General features: G+C 38.5%; 1 protein-coding gene across 4 annotated transcripts in view; it reads left to right on the top strand.

Annotated features, from left to right (window-relative positions):
• LOC124711207 (oxysterol-binding protein 1) overlaps positions 1 to 25,600 on the top strand; it is a 306,892-nt gene that overhangs the window by 202,516 nt on the left and 78,776 nt on the right. For all 4 annotated transcript variants that reach the window (XM_047241150.1, XM_047241152.1, XM_047241151.1 and 1 more), the window contains one exon: positions 12,698 to 12,865. In XM_047241150.1, the coding sequence (XP_047097106.1) occupies positions 12,698 to 12,865 (168 nt within the window). The remainder of the gene's footprint in view (positions 1 to 12,697; positions 12,866 to 25,600) is intronic.

Raw genomic sequence — 25,600 nt, forward strand, 5'->3', positions numbered from 1 at the left:
TCAGTTCAGCTGAAGCAACATTTTCTGCAGATTTGAGGCTCTCTTTGGTCACTTTGTTAAGAATCTTTAAAGAAGTTTCTTTCTTATTTTATTCATTTCCTTGATTTGTTTTTGTGGTTTTATTTTTCTTACTATGATGCAAATACTTCTCGACTTGTTGCTGGAAGGGTTTTTTTTTCCCCTGGAAAGTGCACACATTTTGGCTCTGATGACATTTCTTGACTTCAACAGTACAGTCTGTAGTGTTATTCAACTCTTTTATCATCCATGTCATTTGATGTCAAGTAATCTTTTATTTTCAGAAGGTGGTGCCCCACAGCTTTTAAATATTTGAAGACTGTCTTGATTAGTGCCAGGAGCTGCTGACAAAATTTCTTTATTTAACAGCTGGTTTTGGCCCATTGGCCAGCATCAGGTTCATAAAAGCATTTAAATTGTAATACTAGGTGTTATAAAATCATTGGCATTGGGTAGTAATATAAATTAAATCGTCAACAGAGACATTCCTAGTGTTAATTCTGACTATTGATTAACATGAAAAAGTTCACTGTCTGTGACACTATTTATGACTAACGATGTAATTCATACTACTTTGTGATAATAGTAACAAATTCATAGATTTTATTATCTGATGGCAGTGGTTTTATAATGCCTAATATTATGGTGTGAGTGCTTTAATGAACCTGTTGATGGTATGTGAATCAAAACAGGATGTTAATTAAAAAAATAATTAGCAGCTCCTTCCAGTAATCCTGAACTTCAAGTAATCTTTTCTCTCAGTTTTGCAAAATATTCTTGCTTCATTTGTGACCCAGGGCTTACGCGCTTTTAATCACCTCTACCATTTAATTTCTTAGGAAAAAAGTAGTGCACAACTTCTTACACAATATATGTATTTCTCTATATGTTTATTTGCTAGATTTTGTGGGACTGTGCTACATGGTCTTCAAATGAGTCAGTACATAGTCCACAGGATACTGATCAGAAAAATTATAAACTAAATATTTAAAGTACTGGTAAGAACCCAAAATTTACAATGGAATGTGTGAATAAATGACACATTACGGAGAAAAGTTTTGACTATTGCAAGGAACTCTGTACAAAATAAGTGTGTGCCATAAGGAAACTTTCAAAATGGATTTAAACGCTTGGGGTTCATTGCTCATATTTTTCAGTTCGGCTGAAAGCGTATTGTAAATGAGAATAAATTATGAGACAACATTGCTGGCCTTTCTTTACCACCAGGAGGCAATAGGTGTAGTTCCATCAGAAGACACACATAAAAGTGACACAGTTATCCTAGTTTTTGAAACTGGTGATTCCTACGTAGGAGAGGGGAGAGGAATAGGTTGTGGAAGGTAAAAAATGAAATGTATGTCACTTTGACTCCAGGATTCAGATTCTTTATTCACCATTGACCACCTGAGGTGGAATAGGCAATTTACATGGATATCATATAACATTTTCCTTGAATAGTACCTTAAAGCTAAATGAGCATTGCAAATAGTGCCCATAGTTGATAACATATGCCATAACATAAGATAAATACATTCAGTGACATCACATACTGAAATCCTTAAAAATTAATGTTGATTGATTTTTATATTCATAAATTCTGTTATATTGTAAAAAGGATTGATTAGTAACCAGTTTAGTAGCTTGCTCCTGAAGCTACTTATGTGAGCCGACCGAGAAGAAAATGGAAGTTTATTAAGTGTTTTTAGACTATTGATTAGATGGGAATTCCCTGTTCTTGTCACCTGTGCCTAGGTATGTCTAATTTTGTTTTGTCTCTGGTATTATGATGGTGTATGTTTTCCTTCATTTCAAAATCTGCTATATTGTTTTTTTGCATACAATGCTGAGGCATATATATATAAAGATTAATAACTGTTAATATTTTCAGCTGAATGAACAGTGGCCGGCAGTTCTCTGATCTACCAGAATTGCTCATTGCCCTTATCACTTTCTTCTGAATTTTTAGAACTTCAGTGATGTGAAGTATGTGTCCTCATATCAGCAGTCCATACCCTGTATGTGACTGAAAGAGTCCAAAATAAATAACTCTTAAATATTCTTTTGTCACCAGGCTCCTCAGTTTCCACATTAAATACGTAACTCGAGACAATTTTGTGCAGGTATGGTTGATGTGTGTTTCCCATGTTAACTTAGTCTACATGAATTCTAGAATTTTAACTGCTTTCACCTCCACCTCTTTTGACAATCCTATTATAATCTGTTGGTTTTTATCCGGATTACAAGGCAGTGTATTTGATGAGAACCAATTTAGTGCTGCTAGTTGTGTCATCAGCATAACAAATAGCAGTATTGGGAATACAAGGGGGTAAATCATTGACTGAAATTATAAAAAAGAAGGGCCCAAGGACGGAACCTTGTGGGACTCCTGTCTTAACTTCTAGCCATTATGAGTCTCTGTTTCTGACAGAGGCAAACTGCTTCCTATTGTTTAGGTATGATTCAATTACTGCCAATGCAGAGTCTTGTACGCCATAGAATTTAAGTTTAGCAAGTAAGATATGAGAAATGCAGTCAAATGACTTACTTAAATCACATAAAAGAAATTAGGCTTTATTTTTATTCTCAAAGGCTGTTATTACTTCATTCACAAATGAAAGAACAGCAGTGGTGGTATTTCTTCCCTTGCGGAAGCCAAATTGACTATTAGAGAGTAAGTTATGTGACTCAAAGTAGTAGTTTAGTTGGTTATAAATAAGAGATTCAAATATTTTCGAGAAAATGGGAACTACTGAAACTAGTTGGTAATTTTTGAGATAATGTTTGTCCTCTTTTTTTTGTACACTGGGATAGCTTCTGATATTTTTAGAGTTGTTGGATAGACTCGAAACTCTAAGACACCTATTAAACAGAAAGGTCAATGGTTCACTAATTATATGCACTGTTTTTTTTAATTTTGTAATTGGACAACCAAGAGTAGTCCATGCTCTTGGAGTTTGAGAACTTTGCCACTACCTTTGTAATCTCAGTGGGTGTGATTGTCCTCCATTTAAAGGTATTGTTTGCAGGTTGTTGTTGCTTAAGTAGATCACTTCCATTAGTGGTTGTTGTTTCAATTTTGTTCCTAATATCACTTACAGAGTCCATGAAAAAACGATTAACTTTATCTGGGTCAAGAGGTATGCTGTGTTCATCATTCCTGCAATGCTATTGTGCAACAACATTCCATGCAACGTTGCACTAATTAAGAGCCCCTTCAATGTATCTTTCGCATGCTGTTCTTTTTGCCATTATAAGCTTAGTTCTGTTGGTTCTCTTACATTCAAGATATGCTTTGTACAATTCATCTTTCTGCTCTGTTCCATATTTAAGAGAATTTTTATGCATGTGGTACAACGGTAACATATTTTCCCTTGTATTGGTAAGTTCATCTGTGTACCACTTAATGTTTTTCTTTATAGGTTGGCTTTTATGATTGATTTTTATAAGAGGAGAACAAGAATACCACAAATCTAAATAAATTTTAATGAAGTTCTCAAAAGCAGTTTCAGGATGAGAAGACACTCCAGACAAATACTTTCAAGAAAGACAGTTTGCCAAAAAATTAAGATTCATTTTAATGAATGATGTTTAATATAGAAAATGTATATTGGATACAACAAGGACACACGAGACATCTGAAATCATTAAAATTCATGGCCACCCTGCAAGTCAGCACAGAGAGACTGTTTTCACCAAGGCTCAGTTGATAGTTGATCAGGAGTGATGCTGTTAATCGCCTCCACAGTCCTAACCCTGTACACATTGCAATTGATGTAATCACATGGGGAGAAGTCAAAGGGGCTAAGACCAGGTGACCTCAAGAGCATTCATATGTAATGAGTATCTACTAATCATATTGTCAAGGAATATGAATTTGAGGAAATCTCAAAGAATGAGAGCAAAATGAGGAGAAGCTAATTCTGTTAGTGCACAACTGAATTCAGAATTCCATAAAACTCTACTTGAGGTTCCAGGAAAAGCTCAAGCATGTCAAGGTAACTGTGACCTGTTACTGTTTGTCTGCAAAGAAGAATAGGCCATAAAAGTTGGCTATGGTCGTCCCTAGCCATGCATACAGTTTTGATGTTTTTTTCCCATTCTTGCATCTCGTGAAGATGGTTATCTACATCTACATCTACATTTATACTCCGCAAGCCACCCAACGGTGTGTGGCGGAGGGCACTTTACGTGCCACTGTCATTACCTCCCTTTCCTGTTCCAGTCGCGTATGGTTCGCGGGAAGAACGACTGTCTGAAAGCCTCCGTGCGCGCTCTAATCTCTCTAATTTTACATTCGTGATCTCCTCAGGAGGTATAAGTAGGGGGAAGCAATATATTCGATACCTCATCCAGAAACGCACCCTCTCGAAACCCGGAGAGCAAGCTACACCGCGATGCAGAGCGCCTCTCTTGCAGAGTCTGCTACTTGAGTTTATTAAACATCTCCGTAACGCTATCATGGTTACCAAATAACCCTGTGACGAAACGCGCCGCTCTTCTTTGGATCTTCTCTATCTCCTCCGTCAGACCGATTTGGTACGGATCCCACACTGATGAGCAATACTCAAGTATAGGTCGAACAAGTGTTTTGTAAGCCACCTCCTTTGTTGATGGACTACATTTTCTAAGCACTCTTCCAATGAATCTCAACCTGGTACCCGCCTTACCAACAATTAATTTTATATGATCATTCCACTTCAAATCGTTCCGCACGCATACTCCCAGATATTTTACAGAAGTAACTGCTACCAGTGTTTGTTGCGCTATCATATAATCATACAATAAAGGATCCTTCTTTCTATGTATTCGCAATACATTACATTTGTCTATGTTAAGGGTCAGTTGCCACTCCCTGCACCAAGTGCCTATCCGCTGCAGATCTTCCTGCATTTCGCTACAATTTTCTAATGCTGCAACTTCTCTGTATACTACAGCATCATCCGCGAAAAGCCGCATGGAACTTCCGACACTATCTACTAGGTCATTTATATATATATTGTGAAAAGCAATGGTCCCATAACACTCCCCTGTGGCACGCCAGAGGTTACTTTAACGTCTGTAGACGTCTCTCCATTGATAACAACATGCTGTGTTCTGTTTGCTAAAAACTCTTCAATCCAGCCACACAGCTGGTCTGACATTCCGTAGGCTCTTACTTTGTTTATCAGGTGACAGTGCGGAACTGTATCGAACGCCTTCCGGAAGTCAAGAAAAATAGCATCTACCTGGGAGCCTGTATCTAATATTTTCTGGGTCTCATGAACAAATAAAGCGAGTTGGGTCTCACACGATCGCTGTTTCCGGAATCCATGTTTATTCCTACATAGTAGATTCTGGGTTTCCAAAAACGACATGATACTCGAGCAAAAAACATGTTCTAAAATTCTACAACAGATCGACGTCAGAGATATAGGTCTATAGTTTTGCGCATCTGCTCGACGACCCTTCTTGAAGACTGGGACTATCTGTGCTCTTTTCCAATCATTTGGAACCCTCCGTTCCTCTAGAGACTTGCGGTACACGGCTGTTAGAAGGGGGGCAAGTTCTTTCGCGTACTCTGTGTAGAATCGAATTGGTATCCCGTCAGGTCCAGTGGACTTTCCTCTATTGAGTGATTCCAGTTGCTTTTCTATTCCTTGGACACTTATTTAGATGTCAGCCATTTTTTCGTTTGTGCGAGGATTTAGAGAAGGAACTGCCCATATCCAGCAGTTGTGATGGCTCGCAAAACCAAATGTGTGAAATGTCACCCTGTGTGAACAAAGGAAGTTGTCCAACATGTTTCCAAAATCCGTTTTCTCCAAAAGTCGGCACGCATTTCCCTATGGGCAGCATAATCCTCCTCCTCCAGGTGGTGTATTACCTGTATATGATACACTATCTTCTCTTCAGTGTAAATTGAAGAGTATACTAGTGTTGTTCATGGAATGCTCAAGTCATCGCTCAGCCGATGAAGAGAAGCACATGGGCTCCTTACAATTGCATCCTCAATGCTCCAAATGTGTCATCAGATGTTAATGTTTGCTCGGGACATTTCTCGTTAAGCACACTTTCTCTTTGTGTGAATTTGTTGACAAAAAACTTGATATTTGCCCTTGTTGGTGGCTCTGTTCTGAACTTTCTGCGGACAGCTCATGGCGTTCCTCAAATGTTTTATCACCTAGTTTCCAGACAGACATGCCAGGGGAGTGCATGGAGGTAACAGTCAGCACTGACCAAGGTAGTGCTGCCACTGCAGTAGTACTGATTATTCTTCATGTTTTACTGTCCCTAATAATACATATTGATAAAATAAATATAATAATAGATTTAGGACTACTCTATTGAATGGGTACATAAACTTCCACTTGAAAAATAATTTTGTTTCTAACTGGGAAACAAACCTATGCTTTGTCAACACTTGGCATCACATCAAAGATGTGATGAGCAGTATTTGTTTGGGGTGATTCCAGCTACAGAGTTGTTGTTGTTGTGGTCTTCAGTCCTGAGACTGGTTTGATGCAGCTCTCCATGCCACTCTATCCTGTGCAAGCTTTTTCATCTCCCAGTACCTACTGCAACCTACATCCTTCTGAATCTGCTTAGTGTATTCATCTCTTGGTCTCCCTCTACGATTTTTACCCTCCACGCTGCCCTCCAATACTAAATTGGTGATCCCTTGATGCCTCAGAACATGTCCTACCAACCGATCCCTTCTTCTGGTCAAGTTGTGCCACAAACTTCTCTTCTCCCCAATCCTATTCAATACTTCCTCATTAGTTATGTGATCTACCCATCTAATCTTCAGCATTCTTCTGTAGCACCACATTTCGAAAGCTTCTATTCTCTTCTTGTCCAAACTATTTATCGTCCATGTTTCACTTCCATACATGGCTACACTCCATACGAATACTTTCAGAAATGACTTCCTGACACTTAAATCAATACTGGATGTTAACAAATTTCTCTTCTTCAGAAACGCTTTCCTTGCCATTGCCAGCCTACATTTTATATCCTCTCTACTTCGACCGTCATCAGTTATTTTGCTCCCCAAATAGCAAAACTCCTTTACTACTTTAAGTGCCTCATTTCCTAATCTAATTCCCTCAGCATCACCCGACTTAATTAGACTACATTCCATTATCCTTGTTTTGCTTTTGTTGATGTTCATCTTATATCCTCCTTTCAAGACACTGTCCATTCCATTCAACTGCTCTTCAAAGTCCTTTGCTGTCTCTGACAGAATTACAATGTCATCGGCGAACCTCAAAGTTTTTATTTCTTCTCCATGAATTTTAATACCTACCCCGAATTTTTCTTTTGTTTCCTTTACTGCTTGCTCAATATACAGATTGAACAACATCGGGGAGAGGCTACAACCCTGTCTTACTCCCTTCCCAACCACTGCTTCCCTTTCATGTCCCTCGACTCTTATAACTGCCATCTGGTTTCTGTACAAATTGTAAATAGCCTTTCGCTCCCTGTATTTTACCCTTGCCACCTTTAGAATTTGAAAGAGAGTATTCCAGTCAACATTGTCAAAAGCTTTCTCTAAGTCTACAAATGCTAGAAACGTGGGTTTGCCTTTCCTTAATCTTTCTTCTAAGATAAGTCGTAAGGTCAGTATTGCCTCACGTGTTCCAGTGTTTCTACGGAATCCAAACTGATCTTCCCCGAGGTTGACTTCTACTAGTTTTTCCATTCGTCTGTAAAGAATTCGTGTTAGTATTTTGCAGCTGTGACTTATTAAGCTGATAGTTCGGTAATTTTCACATCTGTCAACACCTGCTTTCTTTGGGATTGGAATTATTATATTCTTCTTGAAGTCTGAGGGTATTTCGCCTGTTTCATACATCTTGCTCACCAGATGGTAGAGTTTTGTCAGGACTGGCTCTCCCACGGCCTTCAGTAGTTCCAATGGAATATTGTCTACTCCGGGGGCCTTGTTTCGACTCAGGTCTTTCAGTGCTCTGTCAAACTCTTCACGCAGTATCATATCTCCCATTTCATCTTCATCTACATCCTCTTCCATTTCCATAATATTGTCCTCAAGTACATCGCCCTTGTAATAGACCCTCTATATACTCCTTCCACCTTTCTGCTTTCCCTTCTTTGCTTAGAACTAGGTTTCCATCTGAGCTCTTGATATTCATACCAGTCGTTCTCTTATCTCCAAAGGTCTCTTTAATTTTCCTGTAGGCGGTATCTACCTTACCCCTAGTGAGATAGGCCTCTACATCCTTACATTTGTCCTCTAGCCATCCCTGCTTAGCCATTTTGCACTTCCTGTCGATCTCATTTTTGAGACGTTTGTATTCCTTTTTGCCTGTTTCACTTACTGCATTTTTATATTTTCTCCTTTCATCAATTAAATTCAATATTTCTTCTGTTAGCCAAGGATTTCTACTAGCCCTCGTCTTTTTACCTACTTGATCCTCTGCTGCCTTCACTACTTCATCCCTCAAAGCTACCCATTCTTCTTCTACTGTATTTCTTTCCCCCATTCCTGTCAATTGTTCCCTTATGCTCTCCCTGAATCTCTGTACAACCTCTGGTTCTTTCAGTTTATCCAGGTCCCATCTCCTTAAATTCCCACCTTTTTGCAGTTTCTTCAGTTTCAATCTGCAGTTCATAACCAATAGATTGTGGTCAGAATCCACATCTGCCCCTGGAAATGTCTTACAATTTAAAACCTGGTTCCTAAATCTCTGTCTTACCATTATATAATCTATCTGATACCTTTTAGTATCTCCAGGGTTCTTCCATGTATACAACCTTCTTTCATGATTCTTAAACCAAGTGTTAGTTATGATTATGTTGTGCTCTGTGCAAAATTCTACCAGACGGCTTCCTCTTTCATTTCTGTCCCCCAATCCATATTCACCTACTATGTTTCCTTCTCTCCCTTTTCCTACACTCGAATTCCAGTCACCCATGACTATTAAATTTTCGTCTCCCTTCACAATCTGAATAATTTCTTTTATTTCATCATACATTTCTTCAATTTCTTCGTCATCTGTAGAGCTAGTTGGCATATAAACTTGTACTACTGTAGTAGGTGTGGGCTTCGTATCTATCTTGGCCACAATAATGCGTTCACTATGCTGTTTGTAGTAGCTTACCCGCATTCCTATTTTCCTATTCATTATTAAACCTACTCCTGCATTACCCCTATTTAATTTTGTGTTTATAACCCTGTAGTCACCTGACCAGAAGTCTTGTTCCTCCTGCCACCGAACTTCACTAATTCCCACTATATCTAACTTCAACCTATCCATTTCCCTTTTTAAATTTTCTAACCTACCTGCCCGATTAAGGGATCTGACATTCCACGCTCCGATCCGTAGAACGCCAGTTTTCTTTCTCCTGATAACGACATCCTCTTGAGTAGTCCCCGCCCGGAGATCCGAATGGGGGACTATTTTACCTCCGGAATATTTTACCCAAGAGGACGCCATCATCATGTAATCATACAGTAAAGCTGCATGCCCTCGGGAAAAATTACGGCTGTAGTTTCCCCTTGCTTTCAGCCGTTCGCAGTACCAGCACAGCAAGGCCGTTTTGGTTATTGTTACAAGGCCAGATCAGTCAATCATCCAGACTGTTGCCCTTGCAACTACTGAAAAGGCTGCTGCCCCTCTTCAGGAACCACACGTTTGTCTGGCCTCTCAACAGATACCCCTCCGTTGTGGTTGCACCTACGGTACGGCTATCTGTATCGCTGAGGCACGCAAGCCTCCCCACCAATGGCAAGGTCCATGGTTCATGGGGGGGGAGCTACAGAGTACAAAAACAATATTGTATTGCGTAAGACTGGTTTGATGCAGCTCTCCATACTACTCTATCCTGTGCAAGCTTGTTCATCTCCAAGTAACTACTGCAACCTACATCCTTCTGAATCTGCTTACTGTATTCATCTCTTGGTCTCTATGATTTTTACCCTCCACACTGCTTCCCTCTAGTACTAAATTGGTGATCCCTTGACACCTCAGAACGCGTCCTATCAACCGATCCCTTCTTCTAGTCAAATTGTTCTGCAAATTCCTCTTCTCCCCAATTGTATTCAGTACCTCCTCATTAGTTACGTGATCTACAATCTGATCTTCAGCATTCTTCTGTAGCACCACATTTCGAAAGCTTCTATTCTCTTCTCGTCTAAACTATTTATCGTCAAAGTTTAACTTCCATACATGGCTACACTCCATACAAATACTTTCAGAAACAACTTCCTGACACCTGAATCTATTCTCGATGTTAACAAGTTTCTCTTCTTCAGAAACATTTTCCTGTCAACATTTTACGAGGGTAGGAACTTCATTAGTGGCAACTATTTATTTACAACTTGTACAAAATAGATATGTGTTTCAAAGTTTTACTGACCTTCAGAGTAGTCACCAGCATTGTGTATAACCTGTTGCCAGCAATGTGGAAGTCATAGGATACTCTTAGCAGTGCCAGATGTGTTGACAGTTAGAGCGGCACGGCCTATTGCCCGACGAATTTGTAGCAGTTCTGAAGCGAATGCTGTGAAGTGTGTCCTTCAGTTTAGAAATTGAGTTGAACTTACGAGGGCTTAAGTCAGGGGAGTGTAGTAGGTGGTATAGCACTTAGCAGCCCCATCAGTCAAACAATCGGTAACAGCTCGCCCCTTAAAATAAGCAATTGAAAGCAATATGGATAGCGTCTTATTACTGTACCAGAGTCCATGTGCTATCCTTATCAAAGTCGTGCCACTGTTCATAATGTTATTACTAAGGTAAATAATATGAGTTAAGGTAACAGATTCAGAATAGTAGAGCCTTTGAGACATTGACAGGCATGTAAACAAGACTGAAAACTTACCTAGCTTTGAGATGAATCCTATTTTGAACTAGACGACACACTAAATACACAATGACAGGACTACTGTTCTGCAGTAGACTGGTGTGATGGATTGTATTGTTTCGAGTGGGTGAAGGGAGAAGATGGGGAACAGAAGGAAGGATATGGGAATGATGGATGCAGCTTGGAGGAAGACAGCAAGTATATGGGATAGGGGTGAGGGAGGTTGAGGCAGCAGGTAAACTTGATAAGAATACAACACACTGGCACCAGTAACTATGTGCCGCACACAATGATGGTGATTGTATTGGAAGGGGATTGCAGGAAGAGGAGACTGAGGAGCGCGCACGTGCAGTACGGGTGGTATTAGGGGACTGGTGATTGGTAAGGGTGGAGATCGATATAAGGCAGGTACTTGGTGGGCAGTGGGACCAGGAGAATTACGATAATGAAGGATCTGTTACAAGGATAATTCCCACCAACATAGTTCAGAAAAGCTGGTGCCAGGGTAAGGATACAGATGGCACAGGTTGTGAAGTAGCCATTGGATTCGAGCACATAGTGCTTATCAGTGTTTTCTGCTGGATGGTCAACTGTGCTCTTGGTAATGGTGTGATGGTGGCCATTCATTTGGGTGGACAGTTGGCTGGTGGTCATACCCACTTAAAAATAATGTGCAGAAATTGCAACAGTGATTGTATATAATATGAATGCTTTCGCAGGTAGCCCTACCCCTGATGGTATAGGATAAGCCTGTTATGGGGCTGGAGTAGGTCATGCTGGGTAGGTTAATTGGTCACGTCTTGCACCATTGTTTTCCACAGGAATTTGACCCATGTGGCCATGGGTTGGGAGTGGGTATGGAATAGGAATAGACTGGGACATTGTGTAGATAAGCTGAGTGCCGAAATCCACTTCAAGAGGGGTGGACAAGATTGTAGGTAGGATGCTCCTCATTTACAGGCTTGATGATATAGTTGAAGCACTGGCAGCAGGTATGGTTCAGTTGTTTTAATCTGGAAATTGCGGGCGATGAGAATGTGTTCCCTTACAGCTGGGTCTTTGACTGGTATAATTAGAGGTGTGTGAAGACATGGTTTAGGAATTTCTGTGGACTAGGTTTGTGGGATATTGCCCTCTGTGAAGGCATAAGTGAGACCTTTAGCGTACTGGGTAAGGGACTTCTCATTTGTGTGTGTGTGTGTGTGTGTGTGTGTGTGTGTGTGTCCTCTTTAACTCGAAAAAGGATTTATCTGAAAGCTAGCAAAGTTTCCAGTGTTGTTTAAATGTTTGTTGATGACCCAACAAGTTTTGAGTTGCTGCCTTTACTTCCAAATTATTTAAAATCTGTTCCAACTTTCCATATGATATTGATAAGGTAAGCTGCACTAGTCTGGCTAGTATTTTAAAATCCTTCTGTTATGAGTAGCAAAAGATATTTACTCCAAAATATGGTATTGTAATTATGGTTAACACTTTAAATGCATACATTCTTATCTAGGCTTTGAACTGAGATGTTGGTGCAACCACATACAGCCTAAGGGATTAAGGCTGAAAATTAATGATAAATATTGCATGAATTTTTGGTGGTATTCAAGTTTCGTAGCCTCACACACTGAATGTGATGGTGAGTTTCACAAATTAATCTTTAAAATGGGTTACTAAAATTGTTTCATGTTTGATATGATACCAGACCTCTAAACTTTCCTGGTGATATTGGTAAAATTCATACTTCTTTGTAATAGTACAAGAACTAGGATTAAAATATTCGGTAAAGATAGATATTTTAAGCAATGCTGTTGGAAAAATATGCATTGAAAGCAAAAAGTAGCATCCTTCATTATCAAAATCAAATACCACAGTTTTCTTATGTTGACAGGTTTCCGACACACGTCTGCCTCATTCTGACGGTCAAGACGAAGCGTCTGGTTCTAGTAGTGAGGTGGACGACACTACTGAGACCAAGGTGCTGGTTATCAGCACGGCCAACTCCACAGGCAATGGCTGTGTGGATCAAACCTCCACCACAACCACCACCATTTGCAGTGTAAGTAAATAATTCCTTAATTTGCTGTACCTATTGGCTTAGTTTTTGACATATAGACATGAGAAAATTATACCACTTACAGTGATGATGTACTTGATCTCTCTCAGTGCTAATCAGTTGAAGTGTTGTTTGTGTTTCAAACTACTTTCTACTTGTGCATCATAGTTGTGAGTGTGTTCATTTTATAACATCTGTTGAGAATTAATTATAAATCAGTGTAAAACCATTGTAATCGCTATAGAATTAAATTATATGTTAAACCCAAAAGTACGAAAGAGTACTTCAGTGTCTTAGGATTTTCTGTTACTTTTTGCTTTTTTTGTCTCACTGATTTGTATCTGCGAAAAGTTTTAAGTATCACTGTAGTTTGGCATCGATGTTAGGAATAGGTCCCCCATAACTGGCTGGGTAAGTTAGTTGAAAGGTTCAAGAAAGGCAAGAGTGCCAGTTCCAGTAGGACAATGCATAGCAAAGCATTGCAGTTTTCAAGCCAAAATTCAGGGTGAAGACGCTTCACTTTAGTATGTCTACCCGCCATTGTATTTAATTGCAAGCAATGTGGTGTTAAAAACCTACAATGCATTTCTTGATTATTGATGACAGTGTTAATGATGCAGAACATATTACAATCCACTGAACAGAGAAAGTTTTAATGTTTCTAAAGAATCCGCCTCGATTGCAAATGGAAACCAGATGTTGACCTAGGTTTCGGTGCAGGTAACCACGCCTTCTTCGGAACACACTAAAACTACAAACTGCCTAAAGAGGCATGGTCCAACATTAATACAGACCATACCTCTGTAGGCAGTTTGTAGTTTTAGTGTGTTCCGAAGAAGGCGTGGTTATCCGCGCCGAAACCTAGGTTAACATCCGGTTTCTATTTGCAATCGAGGCGGATTCTTTATAATCATTAAGTTATTCACGAATGCTGACGCGGTGCAAAGTTAAAAGTTCTCAAGAGAAAGTTTTGTTCAGGATGCAAACTTCTTAGCTAACGATTACAGAAGGCTCTTCTAGGGAGGCAAAACTATAAGCTCCTTAAACTTCGTAAACAAATTTTATTCTGTTTACCTAATGTCAGGTTGCAGTGTGCTTTGCATATTTTTATTTGAAAGTTTTACAGTTAGTTTCAGTAAGTTGCCAGTACTGTTGTTGTACATCACCACCTAAATCTGGGTTATTTCTCCAGTATTAACAAGCTATAAAGTTGCTTAGCCACTGGTTTTACAATGCTTTGCCAGGAAGTTCTGCTTGGCACTCAATTTCTCAATTACGTACCCAGTGTTTTTGCCTTCTTGGATGTTTTCAGTGAAACATAGTTCTGAGATGTCTTTCAACCTTTAGGATGTACTGTAAATTCTTAGTAGAACTTTCTCTCTTCGTGAGAGAAAAATGTGTATCCAAGCCACCTAAGTATTGTTTCTTTAGATTTTCATATGATGTCTGACTCTCTCTGTATAAAACATTATAATTATGTATTTCTTCAATTTTTCCTTTCTCTTATGGTTTCATCTTGAATTCCACTAAATATCTCCCTTTAAATTTTCCATTTTAAGATTTTTTTTTGTTTGTTTTGATTTTGAAATGGCACAACTGTATAGCACAACAAGAGTTTTATAGAGGTTTATCTTCGAATTTTAATTTTATTTTTATTATTTTCAGCAATGTAAAACAATTATTTACTTATTACTCTCAAATTTCATTTTTCTTTGCCTTTCTTGCTGTAGCTAAATGGCTCCAAAGCAAGTCGACAGAGTATTTGGTGTGATCAGTATTATCTTCTCGACCCCCCCCCCCCTCCCCTCAATGGACCATAGACCTTGCCGTTGGTACGGAAGTTTGCGTGCCTCAGCGATACAGCTAACCGTACCATAGGTGCAACCACAATGGAGGGGTATCTATTGAGAGGCCAGACAAACGTGTGGTTCCTGAAGAGGGGCAGCAGCCTTTTCAGTAGTTGCAGGGGCAACAGCCTTTTCAGTAGTTGCAAGGGCAACAGTCTGGATGATTGACTGATCTAGCCTTGAAACACTAACCAAAACGGCCTTGCTGTGCTGGTACTGCGAACGGCTGAAAGCAAGGGGAAACTACGGCCATGATTTTTCCCAAGGGCATGCAGCTTTACTGTATGGTTAAATCATGATGGCGTCCTCTTGGATAAAATAGTCCCCCATTCGGATCTCCGGACAGGGACTACTCAAGAGGACGTCATTATCAGGAAAAAGAAAACTGGCATTCTACGGATCGGAGCGTGGAATGTCAGATCCCTTAATCGGGCAGGTCGGTTAGAAAATTTAAAAAGGGAAATGGATAGGTTAAAGTTAGATGTAGTGGGAATTAGTGAAGTTCGGTGGCAGGAGGAACAAGATTTTTGGTCAGGTGAATACAGGGTTATAAGTACAAAATCAAATAGGGGTAATGCAGGAGTAGGTTTAATAATGAATAAAAAAAATAGGAGTGCGGGTAAGCTCTTACAAACGGCATAGTGAACGCCTTATTGTGGCCAAGATAGACACAAAGACCACACCTACTACAGTAGTGCAAGTTTATATGCCAACTAGCTCTGCAGATGACGAAGAAATTGAAGAAATGTATGATGAGATAAAAGAAATTATTCAGATAGTGAAGGGAGACGAAAATTTGTCGTGGGTGATTGTAATTTGATAGTAGGAAAAGGAAGAGAAGGAAATGTAGTGGTGAATATGGACTGGGGGTAAGAAATGAAAGAGGAAGCCGCCTAGTAGAATTTTGCACAGAGCATAACTTAATCATAGCTAACACTTGGTTCCAGAATCATAAAAGAAGGTTGTGTACATGGAAGAAACCTGAAGATACTAACAGGTTTCAGATAGATTATATAATGGGAAGATAGAGATTTAGGAACCAGGTTTTAAATTGTAAGACATTTCCAGGGGCAGATGTGGACTCTGACCACAATCTATTGGTTATGAACTGTAGATTAAAACTGAAGAAACTGCAAAAAGGTGGGAATTTAAGGAGATGGGACCTGGATAAACCGAAAGAACCAGAGGTTGTACAGAATTTCAGGGAGAGCATAAGGGAACAATGGACAAGAATGGGGGGAAAGAAATACAGCAGAAGAAGAATGTGTAGCTTTGAGGGATGAAGTAGTGAAGGCAGCAGAAGATCAATTAGGTAAAAAGACGAGTGCTAGTAGAAATCCTTGGGTAACAGAAGAAATATTGAATTTAATTGATGAAAGGAGAAAATATAAAAATGCAGTAAATGAAGCAGGCAAAAGGGAATACAAACGTCTCAAAAATGAGATCGACAGGAAGTGCAAAATGGCTAAGCAGGGATGGCTGGAGGAAAAAATGTAAGGATGTAGAGGCTTATTTCACTAGGAGTAAGATAGATACTACCTATAGGAAAATTAAAGAGACCTTTGGAGAAAAGAGAGCAACTTGTATGAATATCAAGAGCTCAGATGGAAACCCAATTCTAAGCAAAGAAGGGAAAGCAGAAAGGTGGAAGGAGTATACACAAGGGCAATGTACTTGAGGGCAATATTATGGAAATGGAATAGGATGTAGATAAAGATGAAATAGGAGATATGATACTGCGTGAAGAGTTTGACAGAGCACTGAAAGACCTAAGTCGAAACAAGGCCCCGGGAGTAGACAACATTCCATTAGAACTACTGACAGCCTTGGGAGAGCCAGTCCTGACAAAATTCTACCATCTGGTGAGCAAAATGTATGAGACAGACGAAATACCCTCAGACTTCAAGAAGAATATAATTATTCCAATCCCAAAGAAAGCAGGTGTTGACAGATGTGAAAATTACCAAACAATCAGTTTAATAAGCCATAGGTGCAAAGTAATAATGCGAATTCTTTACAGACGAATGGAAAAACTATTAGAAGCCGACCTCGGGGAAGATCAGTTTGGATTCTGTAGAAATGTTGGAACAAATGAGGCAATACTGACCCTACGACTTACCTTAGAAGCTTAGAAGGCAAACCTACGTTTCTAGCATTTGTAGACATAGAAAAAGCTTTTGACAATGTTGACTGGAATACTCTCTTTTAAATTCTGAAGGTGGCAGGGGTAAAATACAGGGAGCGAAAGGCGATTTACAATTTGTACAGAAACCAGATGGCAGTTATAAGGGTCGAGGGACATGAAAGAGAAGCAGTGGTTGGGAAGGGAGTGAGACAGGGTTGTAGTCTCTCCCCGATGTTATTCAATCTGTATATTGAGCAAGCAGTGAAGGAAACAAAAGAAAAATGCAGAGTAGGTATTAAAATCCATGGCGAAGAAATAAAAACTTTAAGGTTCGCCAATGACATTGTAATTCTGTCAGAGACAGCAAAGGACTTGGAAGAGCAGTTGAACGGAATGGACAGTGTCTTGAAAGGAGGATATAAGATGAACATCAACAAAGGCAAAACGAGGATAATGGAATGTAGTCGAATTAATTCAGGTGATGCTGAGGGAATTATATTAGGAAATGAGATGAGTAGTAAAGGAGTTTTGCTATTTTGGGAGCAAAATAACTGATGATGGTCGAAGTAGAGAGGATATAAAATGTAGACTGGCAATGGCAAGGAAAGCGTTTCTGATGAAGAGGAATTTGTTAATATCGAGTATAGATTTAAGTGTCGGGAAGTTGTTTCTGAAAGTATTTGTATGGAGTGTAGCCATGTATGGAAGTGAAACGTGGACGATAAATAGTTTGGAGAAGAAGAGCATAGAAGCTTTTGAAATGTGGTGCTACAGAAGAATGCTGAAGATTTGATGGGTAGATCACATAACTAATGAGGGGGTGCTGAATAGTATTGGGGAGGAGTCTGTGCCACAACTTGACTAGAAGAAGGGATTGGTTGGTAGGACACGTTCTGAGGTGTCAAGGAATCACCCATTTAGTATTTGGAGGGTAAAAATCGTAGAGGGAGACCAAGAGATGAATACACTAAGCAGGTTCAGAAGGATGTAGGCTGCAGTACGTACTGGGAGATGAAGCAGCTTGCATGGGATAGAGTAGCATGGAGAGCTGCATCTAACAATCTCAGGACTGAAGACAACAAGAACAACAACAACAATTTCTCGTTCTGTTGCAAATAAGCTATTGTATATTATTGTGACACATAAATATTTTGGTAAACTTTTTCTCCTAAATTTACTATGCCAATATGTTAAACAGGTGTAAGAGCTTTGTCACAAAATGTGATGATGATACTCCTTTTTGCCTCCAGAAGAAACACAGAAAATTTCTTAGAGACTGTCTTGTACTTCACTGATAAACTTCGTGTACATATTTGCTTGAGAACAGTCATCTGGTGTCAGTTGTCTTCTGGTTTCCTTTTTGTTAAAAATTTAGTTGACTGACTCATTCTTTTTCTTTCTTATTAAAGAACAAGTCTTTTTTGGCTTGGCTTGCAATGGGTTTCTTCTTGCAATTTATATTTTGTAAGATCTTCCATTTTTGTTCATCTTGCAGGAATAGTTTCAATGCATTCCTCATCAAGATATATGTTCTTATTGTATTTCATAATTCGAAAAACTTTTCTTTAAGTGCTGCGAAAATGTCTGGTACATTTTGACACCTGTTAACTGAGACACATCGCATTTCAGTTGGTATGTTGTTTTTTGGCATTACCTTTCAGATAATAACCAGTAAACCCCTGATTCTTTAAAGAATCAAACTTCCATGTATAAAAAACTTCAAATGTCTGTTTACTTTATGATTGAGTTAATGCATTAAATAAGAAATTAAGCATGTTAACTGTAAAAAGTTTAGAAAAGATTTGAAATTGCACTTAAAAGTTTGTTGGAAGTCACAAAGTGCTCTCATGAAATACCAGATGAATATAGTTTCTGCACTCTGTGTACCATTTCAAGCAAAAACAAGCTTTTCATGTATGTCAATGTTTGACGTCATGTCTCCTAAACAAGTACATTGTATGTAGATACTGTCTGCAAAATTTGGTGTGAGGAGAGTTAGTAGTAGTGAAGTAATAAATTAAAATGCCATGCCTGATGTCAGTTTTACTGCATGGTATTTTTAAGCTGAATCTTTTCACGTATCTAAATGTCTATGAAGTCATATCCTGAACTAAATCTACATCCACGTGTACATCTATAGTCTGCTGACCACCATAAGGTGCATGGCATAAGGTACTTCCCATTGTACCAGTTATTTGGGTTTCTTCTCGTTCCACTCGTGTTTGGAGTGTGGGAAGAATGAGTGTTGGAGTGCCTCTGTGTGTGCAGTAATTATTCTAATTTCTATATGAGCAATAAAAAGTTTCGACTGATGGACTCAAACCTGCGATCCTTGCCTTACTGTTCACTCTCTTTCCACTATGCCATGTAGTGCTTAACTATGTGTTGTACAATGATCTAATTCAATTGTATATGTTGATACTGCATGCAGGCTGTGTTGAGAATAGTCAGTAGTAAAGGAAGTAGTTAAATTAAAATTTAATGCCTGACATTGAAGTTTTGCTGCGTGACCAGCTAAAATGTAAGCAATAAAATTTCATAAAGATTTGAAATTGTGTGTAAAGTTTGTTGCAGAAGTCACTAAATGTCTTCATTATGATATTTGCATGACATCAGTTATGCTGGCTCGAAACAAGCACACAGTTTCTAACTGTAATACTTGGCTTGTTGTATTAAAACTTTTAGCATAAGACTATACCTCTTAATGAGTAGATTATGATAGTATTTTAAATTATTATTTTCTGTCAATAATTACACAAAATAATGAAAATCAAAGTTTTGTTGCCACTGGAAGTCATTAGAAAGGCAATTTGCAACTTTAACTCAGTTCTGGGATACTTACTTAGTAATATAGATAAGACACACAATTTATATTAAGAATCACACAGTCAAGATCCACACCTCAGCAATGCTTTATATCTGTTACACTTGTTAAGCAATTCCTTTGGGTTAGTAAGGATCAGTTCAATTTTTTGTAATCCTGTTTGAGGGTTGCGGATTATATACATTTTTGCGCTGGAATGTGTACCTGTTAGAACAGTGTTTCTAGATTGTAACAAATCCTGTTACTTTCAGCCCATTATTATTTGCGCTGTTAACCAATAGTTTGCGTGAAATGCTTAACCACACTTCCCCTTGGTTTCCATTGTTTTTCATCTTGTGAATTCTCTAAATAATTGTGTGTGTCAACATACATGATTCCGTAATTATTAGTTAAAACTGATGATATGGGATGCTTTACAGCTGCCATTTGACCGTCAGTCAGATTAACTATTTATTGTGGAGCTCATGAAAGACAGTTGGTTTTAAAAATAAATTATCTATCCTGTTGCACTATGTCCTCAACTCTTGTTGAGAGTGTTGCTGTGGACATCAAGCAAAAGATGGATATCAGTAACTCTGGGTGCTGAGTCAGAATTATCAGATGTGAAATCAATATCGAGATCTCCAAGCACAGGTGCTTCCTAATTATTTCTGATAATTCATATTATTGCTTAATGAAGTTTAAAACATTTGCTTTTGGAGTCCTGTAAAGTATCAGAACCATTACCTGTTACGTTTCCAAGTCTGTTACGGAAGTACAGCACTTGGGTGTTCAGTACTCATTTACATATGTAGACAATAATAGTAACATATTTCCATCTAGGTGCATTTCTGTGGCTTTCAAATGAAGTTGATAATGCATCTGTAGGAATACCTTTAGATTATTCAAATTCCTGCAGTGATATGAGAAACTAATATTTATTACTTAACAAGCTTCTTATGTTCTTCTGGAAAAGTCTAAATTAATATGTGATTGTTACTCTTTTTGCTGTCAGAGTAGTCATTTTCTTGTTTCTCCACTGATTGTTGTTACTGTATCTAAAGTCACTCGGCAGGTCAGTCTTTTGGAAAGGCTTAACCCAAAACAGGCCTAGGGAAATATTTCCAATCATAGGGATTGGACAGACAGTAGTCTTTGTTAAACTGTTTCCAGAAATTAGTTGTGTAAGTAACCTCTCATCGCAGTCATTCAGATGTACAGATGTAGACCATGCTTTGTGATGCAAAAATATGAGGGACAATGCATCACTCGTACCCCTCTAGGCAGCTCCCGGAGCTCTACGTTTATCATTTACATGATTGACAGAACACTTTGTCTTGTCAATGTGTTCCTGAATGCCTTTGGTTATCAACATATCTTTGTCACTGTCTCCAGAGCAGTGAAGCTGTTGGAGATTTCAAGACTACATCTAGAATATTTGCTCACATCCCTGCAGAAATCTCTTGGGTGACTTGGGAGGTTAAACCATGGTCTGGCCATCGACCCTATTCTTAACATTACTGCTACAAACTGCAGCTCTCAACTGCTGTAAATCTGCAGTGCTACTGCCAGATAAATAGGGTTTTGGGATCAACTGCTCCTTCTTTATATCACAGAGCATAAGCATGACGACTGCTATGCCAAAGGGTAGCAAAGTCCTTATTCGAGCTGGTTGCTTCACAGCATCCACCATGAAAGAAGTGTACTCTGTCTTCACAATTGATCATTGGTCTAGAAGGTTGTAACTATTAGCACTATTTGACACTTAATTACCATAAACACAAGTATGTTAGCACTCCTACTGCTGCAGATGCACCAAAACTAAATGTCTGATTAGCTAGTACTTCTGCAACTACTTTTTAATCACCAAGCTATCATATTTAGTGGCGCTTCTAAGTCTGTGTGATTTTTACAGCATCAGTGTTGGCAACAGCTACTTTATGTGTGTGCACTGATTGCAATGAGTATCTGATCAGAATTTCACTGTCTGCCACCAATGGAGGTATCCGTGTCTGCCACCAATGGAGGTATCCAATAGGATTCCAGGTTATCCAATACAAGCTTGTTCCTTTATTTGATTAAAATCTCTTTTTTTTGTGATGATGATAAATTTAGTGAATATCTTATACTTTGTGGAGAGGAGGATGTGGAGGCAGCATCTATAATTTCTCTCTCTCTCTCTCTCTCTCTCTCTCTCTCTCTCTCTCTCTCTCTCTCTCTGTGTGTGTGTGTGTGTGTGTGTGTGTGTGTGTGTGTGTGTGTGTGTGTGTGTGTGTTAGAAAATAATAGCACCATTCCAGTAAGGGGAAGAATCATTCTCTGCAGAAATTCTGACAATACTTTTACATATATTTATATTATTTTGCCTCCAGGTTCAACTATTTCTCCCAGTAGTCAAAAAAAAGTATATGTAACTCCTTATAGAAGTCTTCTTACGTCATAGTCACAATGCGACCACATTTACACACATTACAGAAAAACATACAGTTGAATTTCTTTGCTTTTATATTCCTGTCGAATAAAACATGTTCTGAATAGAATTCCAATTGCTCTCTTTTTGCCATGTGTCTGATAATTCTACTGTGTAAATAAAAAGTACTAGAAGAGATAATGTGTGAGCACAAAAGTAGCTAGGTCTTTCCAATTGCTTGAACCTAGTGAATAATGCTAAAACCTGCCAAAGCTAAGCCTTATAGCAGTATCAGTGTTAGCATTAGTGCTCCTTCATCTTACAGCATGCATCAGCCGTGTCAGTTTGCATGCTGATTGTGTGGAAACAGAACTCTGAAGTCAGTATTGCCATTAAGCATTCAGTCTCTCTCTGTTCTGTTAGAACTAAACAAGAAATAATTCAAGGAAAATGCCTGCAGATGGAGTCACACTAAAAAATGTTATCATAAAAATAATAAATTCTTAAAGGTGAATGCTTAAAACGGTGTCTCACAAGGTTTGGAATTTTGTTCACTCCTGTTCTTGGCCTACATCAATGATTTATGAAAGATATTGGATAAGTTATAAATCAGTTATGTTTACTGACAGTAAAATAAAAATATTCTGATGAAGAGTCCAGACACATCTAGGAGAAAACTGTAACAAGCTTGCAACCAGTTCGAGATAGAAAGCTTAGCTTGTGTGCGTATATCATAGTTTTCTCAGTGCAATAAGTGTCCAATGAGTTTTTGGGTTTGCAAGATGGGTGATGTTCGTGTTGACCTTCTCTTGATATTTCAGTTGACAACCAGGCAGCCATATTCAGGCAGATTTTGTGACTACAGATTGCCATCTTTTTCCTTCTTTCCCAGAGGGAGAAGGGTAGGATGCCTGAGGGGATATTATTTTGCCCCTTTTTGGCCATAGGAGTTTCATATTTTGTCTTATATTTACTTATATTTCTTCTCTTTGTAATAGAACTTTTGAATAACTCCTTGATAAATTTTAAAATTGTCTTATGCCATTTATGATAATCAACCAATTAAACCAGGGTTGTGATAAAAATAGGAGTGTAAAAACAAAAAGAGCGTTTCAAGCAAAATGAAGGGATTTCAGTGAATTAGTGTTGTTTGTTATGAGTGAAAAAAGGGAGAAATAGTTGCGATCTTAAAAAAAGCTGTAAAAGAGTTACATCTGGGAGTTGAGTGTAAAATAGGTTTCAATATACAGTAGTTATTCTTCTCACCTTTACAATTTATTTTATCAGGGTTAATTATCATGTGTGTTTAAATAAAATCAAAAGCTGTTGTTTATCTGTCTTGTAGGGGGCCAAGTAGCAAGTGATATTATTCTGTACACAGTGATCAGTGTTTGTAGTCCTAAATTAGTTTAATCACTATAACAGTAACACCCGCAGTTGAATTTTGAACTTGCATATTTAAAGTCAGTAGCCAAATCGATAAAACTGTATTTGGACGTGGCACTAAGCATGAAATTTTGTCTATTATTTAATAAGAAAATCATGTAATGATCTTGCTGCAGTTGAATTATGTACCAGAATAATCCATGGAATGTGCTGAATTGCTGGGCTGTGGAAAGACAGTATGGCAGTCGTGTTCCATACACCTTTATGTATTGTATTTGGGGTCTGAGCAATGTAGACTTGACTACATTGATTTCTAAATACTACACCTGTTACCTGCAAACCCATATCATCCTATACTGAGCCTGGAAGTGCATAAAACTACTTTAGTGTAATATTTGTAGGATTCTAGTTAATTTTGTTAAAATATTGCCAACATGCTAGAACCTCCCCCTGTTTTAAACATTTCTTATTAAGTTACTTCCTTGTGCGTCTGTTTGGTACAAGTTTTGCAATTTATTTTAAACTAATTTCCCGGTGAGCTAGGGACTTGTAACTATCAACATAGCTCAGAATTGGATGGCAGTGCAACATCAACTTGCTGTCTTGTCTGATGTGTGGCGGAAGGTACTTTGTGCACCTCTGCTATGTCCCCATTTTCATGTTCATCACGAATTTTTTTTGCCGTAAGAACAATTGCTGGTAAGACTCTGTGTGAGTTCATTTATCTGTAATACATATTTTTTAATTGGGTGACTTGCATGAAGAGAAACCAAAATAAACCAGAAATTTACCATGTCTCTTGTCACCTCATCAAAACGTTCGAAATCGATTGGAAAAATTTCACTCGCACACAAGAGTAAAGAGCAAAAAATAATTATTTAAATAAAAGCCTTTTTACCACAACATGTTTTTAAAATTGACTAAAAATAATAAAATAATGTAGCCCAGCCCCATACAGATTCCTAACCCCATACAGATAGTCCTGAAAATTTCTGCTTCTGAATTTTTAGCGATTGTGGCAGTACTTGTAAAATTTAAAATGAAAAATGTGGGTCACATGCAGTAGGTAACAGGAGTGTAGAAAGTAGGTGTTGAGAAAAATTGCACATTAGCGCATATCATTTGCAGTGCAGTAAAATTGTTAGTAACTTAGTTTGTTCATTCTTCTGTGGCATGTGCTCCATGTTTTTAATTTTTACAAGTATTGTCATAGAAGCACACATTTACAGGACTATCTGTATAGGGTTAATTACTGTGGACTGAATCCAGATGTTGTAATCACCACAAAGCCAAGTTATTCACCACATAGAGCAGATGCTGAGTAGCAGACAGGCACAATGGAAAAAAAAAAAAAAAAAAAAAAAAAAAAAAAAAGCTAGAAAGACATAAGCTTTAGGACAAAGTCCTTTCTTAGCAGTAGAACTCCCATACATTTATGCAACAACTCGCACACACGTGGGTACTATCTCCAACTGATAGGGCCTGACAGAGTGACTCTCTCTGTGTGTGTGTGTGTGTGTGTGTGTGTGTGTGTCTGTCCAAAGTGCTGCAATCTGCTGGGGTTTTATGTTATCATGCAGGTTGCTTGGTGGGGACAGGATTGGGCTGCTACATACAGCATAGGAAGGCTTTGTTGGGAGGGGGGTAAAGGTGGAGGGGAAAAGGGAGGGGAGAGGAAAGGATTTGTAGGTTCAGTGGCAGGATAGAAGGTGTGTGCGTAATCTTAGAGAGCAGGCTAGGAAATAGGTAAGTGGAGGACAGGGACTATCGAAGGTTGCGTTAGAGAGAATGTTACTCCATCCTGCACTTTCCGTTGTTTCAAAATAGTGTGTATCATCTACAAAGAACTAAAAAGACTTTTGGTTTAAGTTCTACCATCTCGTGAGCCCTCTACTCAGTCTTCCATTAAAAAGTTTTCTACCAGAGCGGAAATGATGAAACATGACCCCATTTAGCTCTAATCAGTTAAGCACTAAATAGTAGGATTCTGTGCCTGAACACACCAGAAACCAGCTAATGTAATTTACTTAAAAATATACATGCTTTCATAGAACATAAAGAAATGTAATATCTGTAATTTTGTGTGTTTCTTGCAAATAATTTTCTGAAAAAATGTAAATCAGGGTTTGCCTTTATACAAGTAAATTGCAGCATAAAATTATGAGAT

Source organism: Schistocerca piceifrons, chromosome 8, assembly GCF_021461385.2.
Source record: "Schistocerca piceifrons isolate TAMUIC-IGC-003096 chromosome 8, iqSchPice1.1, whole genome shotgun sequence".
Taxonomy (NCBI): domain Eukaryota; kingdom Metazoa; phylum Arthropoda; class Insecta; order Orthoptera; family Acrididae; genus Schistocerca; species Schistocerca piceifrons.